Source organism: Caretta caretta, chromosome 1 (assembly GCF_965140235.1).
Source record: "Caretta caretta isolate rCarCar2 chromosome 1, rCarCar1.hap1, whole genome shotgun sequence".
Taxonomy (NCBI): Eukaryota; Metazoa; Chordata; order Testudines; family Cheloniidae; genus Caretta; species Caretta caretta.
The window spans coordinates 111,590,535-111,603,479 of NC_134206.1; the positions used below are offsets into that span (position 1 = coordinate 111,590,535).

General features: G+C 46.9%; 1 protein-coding gene across 1 annotated transcript in view; it reads right to left on the reverse strand.

The window, feature by feature from the left end:
• Positions 1-1,459: 1,459 nt before the first annotated feature.
• Positions 1,460-12,945, reverse strand: part of PCID2 (PCI domain containing 2) — a 64,155-nt gene continuing 52,669 nt past the window's right edge. The window contains exon 16 of the mRNA XM_075129949.1: positions 1,460-1,922. Within this exon, the coding sequence (XP_074986050.1) occupies positions 1,899-1,922 (24 nt within the window). The 3' untranslated portion in view covers positions 1,460-1,898. The remainder of the gene's footprint in view (positions 1,923-12,945) is intronic.

Below are 12,945 nucleotides of genomic sequence, written 5' to 3' on the forward strand. Positions count from 1 at the left end.
CAAAATCTCTTTGAAGACTAGAAAAAGCCTGTGTCCTCCCAAACAGCTGAGTCTGACACACTGCATCTGCTTTATGTCAAGTTGGAGAATAAATATGGGCCTCTTCCCACAGCTTAAAAATAAGTCATTACATAACAAGATGACGGGCTCCTTATAAAGAAGTGAAACTCTGTTATGGCCTTTGATTAATTTGTAATCAAATTACATAGTTCTGGGGGTTCAATACTTTTTTCATTCCCTCTCTTCAAAATGTCAAATTTTCTAGCATTTTGTCCAGCAAACATTTTGAGCTGTAAGTTGCTCCATTTGAGATAAAACCTGCAGCAGAGGCCATCATGGAGTTCCCACCAAATTGTTCCACCTGAGGTAGGGTTTGACCCACACACATAATGCGCCATGGGATCCAACCCCTACTTGACAAATGCTAGGGGATCCCCGGGAGGATTAGGGTCTCTGCACCAGCTCCTTTCCCCCCCACCCCCCGTGCCCACATTGGCCTGCTCTCTGCTTCCTGCCATTATGGCTCTTAAGGATGACCCCCGGTTGGCTGCCCTGAGGATCTCACTTAAAAGGACCTACACAGAGGCCTTCATGGGAAAGGTAATACTCTAGGTAAAGCCCTAAACTGTATAAACTTATTGCTGTAACTTCAGTGGGGGTGATGTGCAGGCAATGCTGTTCCCACCCAGCCCTGTCCCTACTCAATGTGGGGTGCTGGTCATACAGTCCCCACCCTAGGCACCGACTCTGTGGGTGTTCTGGGGCTCAAGCACCAGGAGATTATGGAAGATTATGTGAGAGTTGCAGGTGATTGGGGGATCAGAGAGAGTTCAGATAAATAGGGGAAAAATAATAAAATGGATCCATTATAGTGACAGTCACAGAGATGCAAAGAGAGAATACCAAAAGAACATGTAAGTGCACAAAATTAATGTGCTTGGAACGGAAATGTCAGCCTTCTATGGATGTGTTTAAGTGAATTTATCATCTCTTGTGTTCAGAGCTAGATTAGCTTTAAAAATCCAAACATAGTTCTCAGGGTCAGCTTTCATCCTGCTCAGTGGAGTCAAAATAGTTTCTTGTCTCAAGCAGTTTCCCCACCCTGCAGCAGCTACACACTGCAGCTGTGCGGCCCCACCATTGCAAAAGTACTAAATTACTTGTGTAAGTCTGCCTCCCACCCATCTTATTTCATATAATATCCTGCAAAACCTACAACCAGCTCTAGTGCTACAAGGATAACAGAAACGAGGAAAGAGTTACAATAAAAACACATGTTTACATAAGTTAATGTTTTGTACAATCTTGTTTAGCAAAGTTTAAGCAGTTCAAGACCAAAGCCAATCAATAAGCACATGCTAGCTATGTAAGCTAGCAGATTTTAAAATACTGACAATGATCAAGGTGAACAAATGTACGTGGTCTGAGAACTAACATTAAGCAAACACTGGATGGACTTAAAGCTCAATCCCTAGATGGATTTAGAACCCACAGAAGCTAATAAGAAAACTCCTCTGACTTTAATGGGTGCAGGATTTTTTTTAACGTTGTTTTTAAAATGTAGACTCCAGAACTGGATGCAGTATTCCAATATCTGTCTCACCAATGCCATATACAGAGGTATAATCACCATCCTACTCACTACTCTACCTTTTATACAGCCAAAGATCACACTGATCTTTTTTCCATAGCATCATCCTCGGAGTTCATGGGTCACTTGTTCGTCCACTACCACCCCTATATCCTTTTCAGAATGACCTCTTTTCAGGACATGATCCCCCGCATTCTGTAGGTCTGGCCTGAATTCTTTGGTCCTAGATGTATAATTTTCCATTTGGCTGTTTGAATGGACCCAGTTTACCAAGACATCCAGGTCACGCTCTTTGACTGCCTTGTCTTCACTCTGCCAATCTTTGTGTCATCTGCAAATATTAACAGCAGTCAATTAACATTTACTTCCAGATCATTGATGAAAATATTGAATAACGTTAGGCCTAGTACCAATCCCTGCAGAATCCCACTAGAAATACCCTCAATGACAACTTTTTTTTTAAGATATGTCAGCGAGCCAGTTTTTACTCTGCTTAAAATGTGCTCGATTGATACTGTATAGTGCTAATTTTTAACAGTACAGCACAACATTCTAAGTCAAACACCTTACAAAAGCCTAGGTATATTACATCTATGCAGTTACCTTTATCTCGTTATTTTTAAAATGTGAGGGGTTTCAATTTTTAATGGCAAATCCTACACTAAGGTGTAGTCAAAGGTGGACCCTGGGCTAAATCTGGACCTCCAAATGCTTTTGAATGGATTCTGAAATCTTTTTATTTACTTATTATCATCATTACTGTGACTTATTTATTATTTTCTCTGGAGTCCAGACCTTGACTACACCTTGACCAAGAAATTTGGACCTTGACAAAAAGTAATTGATGACCCCGTCCTACACCTACCCCACCCTGCCACTTTTGTGGCCACAGTGTGGTTTCACTGTGTAGGAGGAGGAAGGGTTTGGGGAACTTGTGCACTGAGTTTGCAATCAGCCAGAGAGCCCAGCTTTCATGGAAAACCAAGTTTTGGATGGGCAGGATGGGTTGAGCTGGAAGATGAACTGGCTTTGGGGTAAGTAAATCTACTGCTCTAGAGCTCTGCAGACCATTTTCCCCTGCAAAGCACAGCTGCTGAAGTGGCAGGGTGTATTACATTCACAAGGCTTCACTGCTGCTCTGTTTTCTGTGGTGGATTCCTTCCATCCAAGCCTGGTGCCAAGGCTTGCTGATCAGTTCTTGGTGCGCAGGGGAGGGGAAACTGTTCCAGGTGTATGGACTAGCATGGGAAAATACACTGTCATGAATGCAAGGATCCAAAGAGAATGGTAAGGTGAGAGAAGAGGACAGAGCAAAGGGTACAAGATGCAGAATAGGTGGATCAAGAATTAAGATGTAAACAAGACGGAACTGTGAAGACCCTTGAGGCTGATGGCAAACAATTTAAACTCCATTGTAAACTATTGCTTCTTGTTGCAAAAATTGTTGACAGAACTTCAAAACTTTATGATAAATATTTTTAGAACCTTTAAGTGGCTTTGGTAAAATAATAAGCTGACCATCAAAATAAAACCCCACTAGTATCCAGTATTTGGGTTTTAGATCGTGGCAATCTTTTTAGGCTCAGACCACTAGCAGACTTAAATGCAGCTTTAACATTTTATTAAAAGTAAAGACCTAGCAGCTGATTACTTCCAGCACCACTAGTAGTCTACCCCAAATTCACCAAATGGTCAGCATCTACTGCTTCTCATGAAAAACCTGGGATAGGTTATTTGAGGGTGTCTCTACATAATTTCGTCCAAAGTTCAGGCCAGGAACACAGAGAAGACTTTTTCCAGGGCATTGCACAACCCTAGATCAAACAGACTTAGCCAGCAAACAGAATTTTTTGGGCTTGAAGCAATGACCTTTGCTTATGCACACAGACTGATGCACACCTGTGTTGAAATTTACCACTGTGCACAAGGCCTGCACAAGACCCTATGCACCACTTAACCCTCATGTTAATGGTTTCAAAGGTACATAATTCCTTGTGCAGGCTTGATTTAATCAGGTGAATATTGCCCATAAGGCCCAATCCTCTGAAGTTGTTTTGAAGTTGCTCAGCACTTCATTGGACCAGACCCAGCAAAAGGGATTAGATACAAATGTTCTTAAGTAAGGATAAGCTTATTCAGTGGAATTACGGGTCTATGTGCTTTTCCAAACTTTTCTGAAATTTTTTCAGACTTACCCAACACATTTGAGTTTTGTGAATCCTTTTGTCCCCGTAAAGGAAATTCATGTTGTTGTCAACAGCGAATCAATTAAAAAACACATTTTTTTAAATCAAGAAATGGTATGTAAAACATGTATATAATCATGAAAGATAATTGTATGCTACTGTATTTCTCTACAGGCCTGACTAGCCACCAGGCGTTCTACAGATGAGATAATGTAATGGTTTGCACTGGAAATCAATTTGCCATAAAAAGAATGTGAAATAAATAAATAAATAAAAGGCTGGCAAGAGGGCTATTATCTTGTTGTCTGCACCAGTCATTGCCTTGCTGGTATATGACACTTAAAGAATATTTCTGCCCCAAAGCTTCTCTGTGTGCTATCTGATTAAATAGATATATATACCTTCTGATAGGCACCAAGAAATTTCCATTGCTCCTAAGCAGTAGTCTGTAAATGATATTTTCTTCCCTGATGTGGAAAAACTAGAATCCTTTCCTTTGTTTCTGACTCTCTTGCTTCCATTTTCATTTAATCTGCACAAACAATGGCAGGCAACTACACAGCAAAATGCTTCTATAGATTCACTGACAAAAAACTTAATTAATGCAGAGTTAAGGTTGCCCTGTGTTATCTCATGCCCTTCCAGAACACTGAGTTCAGCAAAACTCAAATAGCCGACAACCAGGCCGTAAAGAATGAAGGTTAGTAAACTTAAACTTCTAAAAAACACAAAATACAGAGTTGAGGTACACACCCACTGTGACATTATGAGTATAATATAATATCTCATTGAGAGGTGACAGGGCCAGCAAGAGTTAATTAACTCAGACTGACCTGACCCATGGCCGAACTTTAGGGTATGTCTACACTACGAAATTAGGTTGAATTTATAGAAGTTGATTTTTTAGAAATTGTTTTTATATAGTTGATTGTGTATGTCCCCACACAAAATGCTCTAAGTGCATTAACTCGGTGGAGTGCTTCCACAGTACCGAGGCTAGTGTCAACTTCCAGAGCACTGCACTGTGGGTAGCTTTCCCACAGTGTCCGCCGCCCATTGGAATTCTGGGTTGAGATCCCAATGCCTAATGGGGCAAAAACATTGTCGCGAGTGGTTCTGGGTGCATGTCGTCAGGCCCTCCTTCCCTCCCTCCGTGAAAGCAACAGCAGACAATCGTTTCACACCTTTTCTCCAGGGTTACCTGTGCAGACACCATACCATGGCAAGCATGGAGCCCGCTCAGCTCACTGTCACCGTACATCTCCTGGGTGCTGGCAGAAATGGTACTGCATTGCTACACAGCAGCAGTTCATTGCCTTGTGGCAGCAGACAGTGCAATAGGCCTGATAACCATCGTCATCAAGTCCTAGCTGCTCTTGGCCGCTTCGGTAAGGTTGGTCAGGAGTGCCTGGACAGACATAGGTGCAGGGACTGAAATTGGAGTGACTCGACCAGGTCATTTTCTTTAGTCTTGCCGGCAGCCATATTGCACTGTCTTCTGGCGAGCACCCAGGAGATGAGGATGGCTAGTAGTCCTACTGCACCATCTGCTGCCAGCCGAAGATGTAAAAGATAGATGGAGTGGATCAAAACAAGAAATAGACCAGATTTGTTTTGTATTCATTTGCTCCCCCATCCCTCCCTCTGTGAAATCAATGGCCGACAATTGTTTCGGTGGGGTCTGTCAGGGGAACCTTGAAAAGTTTAATGGAGATTCAGTACTGCCTGGAATACTGGGAGGAGGGATAGCTCAGTGGGTTGAGCATTGGCCTGCTAAACCCAGGGTTTTGAGCCCAATCCTTGAGGGGGCCATTCTGTGTGACAGTTGTTTTTGTTTTTCCTTGATGTAAAGCCATCGCCTTTGTTGATTTTAATTCCCTGTAAGCCAACCCTGTAAGCCATGTCGTCAGTCGCCCCTCCCTCCATCAGAACAACAGCAGATAATCGTTCTGTGCCTTTTTTCTTTGCAGACACCATACCACAGCAAGCATGGAGCCCGCTTAGATCACTTTGGCAATTAGGAGCACATTAAACACCACATGCATTATCCAGCAGTATATGCAGCACCAGAATCTGACAAAGCAAAACTGGGCTAGTTGGTGACATCAGCGCAGTGACGAGAGTGATGAGGACATGGACACAGACTTCTCTCAAAGCACGGGCCCTGGCAATGTGGGCATCATGGTGCTAATGGGGCAGGTTCATGCGGTGGAACACCAATTCTGGGCCCGGGAGACAAGGACAGACTGGTGGGACCGCATAGTGTTGCAGATCTGGGACGATTCCCAGTGGCTGCGAAACGTTCGCATGCATAAGGGCACTTTCATGGAACTTTGTGACTCGCTTTCCCCTGCCCTGAAGCACCAGAATACCAAGATGAGAGCAGCCCTCACAGTTCACAAGCAAGTGGCAATAGCCCTGTGGAAGCTTGCAATGCCAGACAGCTACCGGTCAGTCGGGAATCAATTTGGAGTGGGCAAATCTACTGTGGAGGCTGCTGTGATGCAAGTAGCCAACGCAATCAAAGATCTGCTGATATCAAGGGTAGTGAGTCTGGGAAACGTGCAGGTCATAGTGGATGGCTTTGCTGCAATGGGATTCCCTAACTGTGATGGGGCCATAGACAGAACCCATATCCCTATCTTGGGACCGGAGCACCAAGCCGGCGAGTACATAAACCGCAAGGGGTACTTTTCAATAGTGCTGCAAGCTCTGGTGGATCACAAGGGACGTTTCACCAACATCAACGTGGGTTGGCCGGGAAAGGTACATGGCGCTCGCATCTTCAGGAACTCTGGTCTGTTTCAAAAGCTGCAGGAAGGGACTTTATTCCCAGACCAGAAAATAACTGTTGGGGATGTTGAAATGCCTATAGTTATCCTTGGGGACCCAGCCTACCCCTTAATGCCATGGCTCATGAAGCCATACACAGGCAGCCTGGACAGTAGTCAGGAGCTGTTCAACTACAGGCTGAGCAAGTGCAGAATGGTGGTAGAATGTGCATTTGGACGTTTAAAGGCACGCTGGCGCAGTTTACTGACTTGCTTAGACCTCAGCAAAACCAATATTCCCACTGTTATTACTGCTTGCTGTGCACTCCACAATATCTGTGAGAGTAAGGGGGAGATGTTTATGGAGGGGTGGGAGGTTGAGGCAAATCGCCTGGCCACTGGTTATGCGCAGCAAGACACCAGGGTGGTTAGAAGAGCACAGGAGGGCGCGGTACACATCAGAGAAGCTTCAAAAACCAGTTTCATGACTGGCTAGGCTATGGTGTGAAAGTTCTGTTTGTTTCTCCTTGATGAAACCCACTCTACTTCCCTGTAAGCTAACCACTCCCCCGTCGATCACTGCTTGCAGAGGCAATAAAATCATTGTTGCTTCACATTCATGCATTCTTTATTAATTCATCACATGAATAGGGGGATAACTGACAAGGTAGCCCGGGAGGCGTGGTGGAGGAGGGAAGCACTGGGTGGGGTGGTGGAGGAGGGAAGGACAAGGCCACACAGAACTTTAAAACTTTAGAACTTATTGAATGCCAGCCTTCTGTTGCTTGGGCAATCCTCTGGGGTGGAGTGGCTGGGTGGCTGGAGGCCCCCGCACCGCGTTCTTGGGCGTCTGGGTGAGGAGGCTATGGAACTTGGGGAGGAGGGCAGTTGGTTACATGGGGCTGTAGCAGCAGTCTGTGCTCCAGCTGCCTTTCCTGCAGCTCAACCATACACTGGAGCATATTAGTTTGATCCTCCAGCAGCCTCAGCATTGAATCCTGCCTCCTCTCATCACGCTGCCACCAACTATCATCTTCAGCCCGCCACTTCTCCTTGCATTCATTTAGTGCTTTCCTGCACTCTGACATTGTCTGCCTCCATGCATTTGTCTGTGCTCTGTCAGTGTGGGAAGACAGCATGAGGTCAGAGAACATTTCATCACAAGTGTGGTTTTTTTCGCCTTCTAATCTTCGCTAGCCTCTGGGAAGGAGAAGATCCTGTGATCCTTGAAACACATGCAGCTGGTGGAGAAAAAAAAAGGGACAGTGGTATTTAAAAAGACACATTTTATAGAACAATGGGTACTCCCTTTCACAGTAAACCTTGCTGTTAACATTACATACATAGCACATGTGCTTTCGTTACAAGGTCGGATTTTGCCTCCCCCCACCATGTGGCTAACCCCTCCCCCCTTCTCCCACCGTATGGCTAACAGCGAGGAACATTTCTGTTCAGCCACAGGCAAACATCCCAGCAGGAACGGGCACCTCTGAATGTCCCCTTAAGAAAAGCACCCTATTTCAACCAGGTGAGCATGAATGATATCATTCTCCTGAGGATAACACAGAGAGATAAAGAACGGATGTTGTTTGAACGCCAGCAAACATACGCTGCAATGCTTTGTTCTACAATGATTCCCGACTACATGCTACTGGCCTGGCATGGTAAACTGTCCTACCATGGTGGAGGGAATAAGGCTGCCCTCCCCAGAAACCTTTTGCAAAGGCTTTGGGAGTACATCCAGGAGAGCTTTATGGAGATGTCCCTGGAGGATTTCTGCTCCATCCCCAGACACGTTAACAGACTTTTCCAGTAGCTGTACTGGCCGCGAATGCCAGGGCAAATTAATCATTAAACATGCTTGCTTTTAAACCATGTACACTATTTAAAAAGGTACACTCACCAGAGGTCCCTTCTCCACCTGGAGGGTCCGGGAGGCAGCCTTGGGTGGGTTTGGGGGGTACTGGCTCTCCAGGTCCAGGGTGAGAAACCATTCCTGGCTGTTGGGAAAATCGGTTTCTCCGCTTGCTTGCTGTGAGCTATCTACAACCTCCTCCTCATCATCTTCCTGGTCCTCAAAACCTGCTTCTGTGTTGCCGCCTCCTCCATTGATGGAGTCAAAGCACATGGTTGGGGTAGTGGTGGCTGAACCCCCTAAGATGGCATGCAGCTCATCATAGAAGTGGCATGTTTGGGGCTCTGACTTGGAGCAGCCGTTTGCCTCTCTGGTAGGCTTGCCTCAGCTTCTTAAGTTTCACGTGGCACTGCTTCGGGTCCCTGTTATGGCTTCTGTCCTTCATGCCCTGGGAGATTTTGACAAATGTTTTGGCATTTCAAAAACTGGAACGGAGTTCTGATAGCACGGATTCCTCTCCCCATACAGCGATCAGATCCCGTACCTCCTGTTTGGTCCATGCTGGAGCTCTTTTGCGATTCTGGGACTCCATCATGGTCACCTCTGCTGATGAGCTCTGCACTCTCCTGCAGCTTGCCACGCTGGCCAAACAGGAAATGAAATTCAAAAGTTCGCGGGCCTTTTCCTGTCTACCTGGCCAGTGCATCTGAGTTGAGAGTGCTGTCCAAAGCGGTCACAATGGAGCACTCTGGGATAGCTTCTGGAGGCCAATACCATCGAATTGCGTCCACAGTACCCCAAATTCAACCAGGCAAGGCCAATTTCAGTGCTAATCCTGTTGTCTGGGGTGGAGTAAATAAATCAATTTTAAGAGCCCTTTAAGTAAAAAAAAAAGGGGCTTCGTTGTGTGGACGGGTGCAGGGTTAAATCGATTTAATGCTGCTAAATTCGACCTCAACTCCTAGTGTAGACCAGGGTTTAGAGACTGGTGAGGAAGCGATGTAAATGAATAGAGCTTTGAAATACAAGTCTGCATTGTGAGAGATAGAAGAGTAGATGTTTGTTCAGGTCTTGTGATGTAAGCAAACAAGTCTTGTCTATTTCTATAGCTTTGATTCAAAGATCAAAAAAGGAATATTAACGTTTAGGAAGACACTTGAGTGAAACAGTATGATTGTCTATATGTCTCTTTGATGGTTGTGGTAACCTGTATCTGAACTGTTTAATGGATAAATTACCTTGTGCTAATTGACATGATGTTTGGGAGAAGGAAAGATAAGCCTATTGTTTTCTCAGGCCAAAAGGCTGCTGGAAATGTATAAAAACCTTGGGACACGACCCTTCTTCATCTCAGATCTGCTTTGGGTTTCAAGAAGGGGAAACCTTGAGCCATAACGATTGAGATCCCCAGTCACTGACTGGAGTCACCCTGAACATGGACATTTGACTTTCACCCATGGACTATTTCTAAAAGACGTTTGGCAACTACAAACTCATCTCTGCTGTGTATCTGAACCTCAAGAATTGAACTCGTCTGTATGCATATTGATCTTTTAACCAACACACTCTCTCTTTTCTTTTTTAATAAATTTTAGTTTGGTTAATAAGAATTGACTATAAGTGTGTATTTTGGGTAAGATCTGAGTTATCATTTGGCCTGGGTCTGGGGCTTGGTCCTTTGGGATCAGGAGAACCTTTTCTTTTATATGATGAAATAAGATTTTCAGAATTTGTTATCATATGTTTGATGTGTGTCTGGATGGAGGCCTGAGGCTGGGTACTTTAAGGGAACTGCATTATTTGGACTTCTGAGTAACCAGTGAGGTACTATAGAAGCTGTTTTGTGCTGGCTTGATAAATCTAAGTATTGGAATATCCACCAGTGTTTGGGGTTTGTTTGCCCCATTCTGTTTGCAGTTCACCCTGGGTGAGTGACCTCAGCTGACTCCCACAGGCAGCACCATCACACCCACACAACCTTAACTCTGCCGCCAGAATAGCCACTCGGAATTAGCTGCATGTGTTTCAACTGCGTACACTGTGTTGTGCGTTGCTGTACAGAATGGTGGAGGGATTTAGTTGGAGTGGTTTGGAAAAGCTGTGATTGTGATATTAAGTGATCTGGGAGGCCCTACCTTTCTGGGTCCTGTTCCCTGTCTCTTCTCTCCTTCCCTTTCCCCTCCACCATATGTGTGATCAAAGGAAAGAGGTGCATGTTTACCTTGAGGGATCCAGTGTGTCTCATATTGCTGCTGAGTTAGGTATGTAGATTGTGTCAACACAAGGATCTTCTTGCCATGGGAATTGTCAGCAGTGAGGTGGGAGATAAGAGTGGTCTGTGCATCAAATGAGGGGGAAGTGAAAGTATACAATTAGATGAAATTGTGTGTGTAAGGTTGAGGGGGCTGTGAAATGTAGCAGGTGTGGGGTTATTGCTGTGGAGTAGGCTAAATGTTTGAGTGTAGGGCAGATGTAGGTATCTCCTGTTCAGTCCAGCTCACCTAAACACTAGTTTTGTGAGCAATGATAAGGCATTAGACTCTGTCCTACAGCAGTCACATGACCTATCCCATGAATGTTCTGGCCTATCTGTAAAGACAGTGTGTGAATATGTGTGCTATGGGCATATTGGGTCATTGCTGAAAGAGGGCAAAGTTAAGCTTGCATGGTTGTACCTTAATTCTGTATTTCTTGCTTTTCAAAGGTTTGAGTTTTGCTGAACTCTACATTCTAGAATGGCATGGGATCCTACCAGGCAATCTTAACTCTGCATTTACTATGGTTTTGGTCAGTGAATTTCCTTGTTGTCTGAACAGAAAGAGAAATGTTTTTTGTAGGCATTAGTGGTCATTTAGGCAGTTGTAGTTATCACATAAGTTTGCAGTGGAGGCACTATTGTGGCCAGCTAAATGTAAAGGATACCATGTGATTGCTAAGTGCTCCTCCCACCTCCTGTACCGTTTGTAATAATAGAATGGGGATAATGTTTGTGCTTTGTAATCTTTAGAGGGTGGAACTGCCCAGTACCAGGTTTACCATGGAGCCAGTGGCGCCATGGCTTCGGGGCCAGAGTCAGAAGAGGCCCCAGCCAGCTGAGCTGGCCAGGAAAACTGCCCAGCCCCTGCTCCGCCCCTGCCCTGCCTCTTCCTGCCTCAGCTCTGCCCCAGTCCAGCCCCCACTCCACCCCTTCCCCTGAGGACTGTAGCAGGGGTAGGGCCTGCCCTGAACTCACTGGGCGGCTGTAAGTGCAGCGACCCAGACCCAGCCTGCTCTGCTGGCTCCCGGCCGCACCACCGGTGAGTGCTGGTGGGGCGGTTCCCCTCTACCCCCCAAGTTCCAAGGCTGGGAGCAGAGTGGAGCGGGCTGGGGCTGGGTCACTCCACTTCCCACCGCCCTGTGAGTGCGGGGTCAGGCCCAACCTGCAAACCCCGGGCAGCAGGAAGTGGAGCAATCCGGCCCCAACCCGCTCCGCTCTGCTGGCTCATGCTGGGGGGTGGGGAAGCCTGGAGAGGAGATGGAGCAGTGGGGAAGGGGCATGGGATGGGGAAGAGAAGGGGCAGGGGAAGCGGGGGCTGGGGGAAAGAGGCAGTGGGGACAAAGGGGGTGGCGTGGGAAGGAGATGGGGCAGTGCGGAAGGGGCATGGGATGGGGAAGAGAGGGAGATGGGCAAAGCGGGGGCAGGGGGGAAGCTGGAGCCCAGCATGCGGCCTCCCCTTGGCAGAAGCTGGGGCTCCCCTGTTAAGCAGGTCCATCGAACTCTCACCCTGACAAGCTCCACCTCCCCTGCATCTGTACCACCCCGATGAGCCCCCCCAAACACCCTCCCCACTGAGCCCCAACCACCTGCACCTGGACCCCCACCTCCCCTGCACCTAGACCCCCCCGTTGAGCCCCAAACACCTTTACCTGGATCCCCTGAAGAGTCCCATTGCCCCTGCACCTGGAACCCCCCCAATGAGCTTCTGTGCATCCAGATCCCCCACTGAGCCGCCCATACCAGATTGCCCCACAGAGAACTCTCTTACCCCCACCTGGATCCCCCCACACTAAGTCCCTCTGCACTTGGATCCTGCTGCCGGGCTGAGCCTTCTCATCCACACTTGGTGCACCTGGCACAGGGGGGGCAGGGCCCCAGGGTGTTTCTGGGGCAGGCCTGGCCCTTGCACTGTGTCAGGGTCAGGTGCAGCCACACTGCCGAGTCGCTGTCCCGGGGTGGGGTGGTGGGGTGCTGTAGGGTAATCTCCCACCTCCATGCAACCAGTGACCTGTGCTCCCCTCTGCCATGTTGGAGCCTCCACATTTATTTATTGACAAATAAAATTTGCAGAATTTTAAAATATTGTGTGCAAAATTTTTAATTTTTTGGTGCAGAATCCCCTCAGGAATATGGGGTGTTGTGCAGCTGTGATGGTGGCACTGTGAGGAAGGTGGTGGGCAGTGGGGAGGTCTATGGGCGGGGGGTGCTGGGCAAGCAGTGTGGTGTGCAGGGTGCTGTGCAGTTGTGGTGGGAGGCCAGCAGGGGAGGTCTCTGGGAGGGGTGGG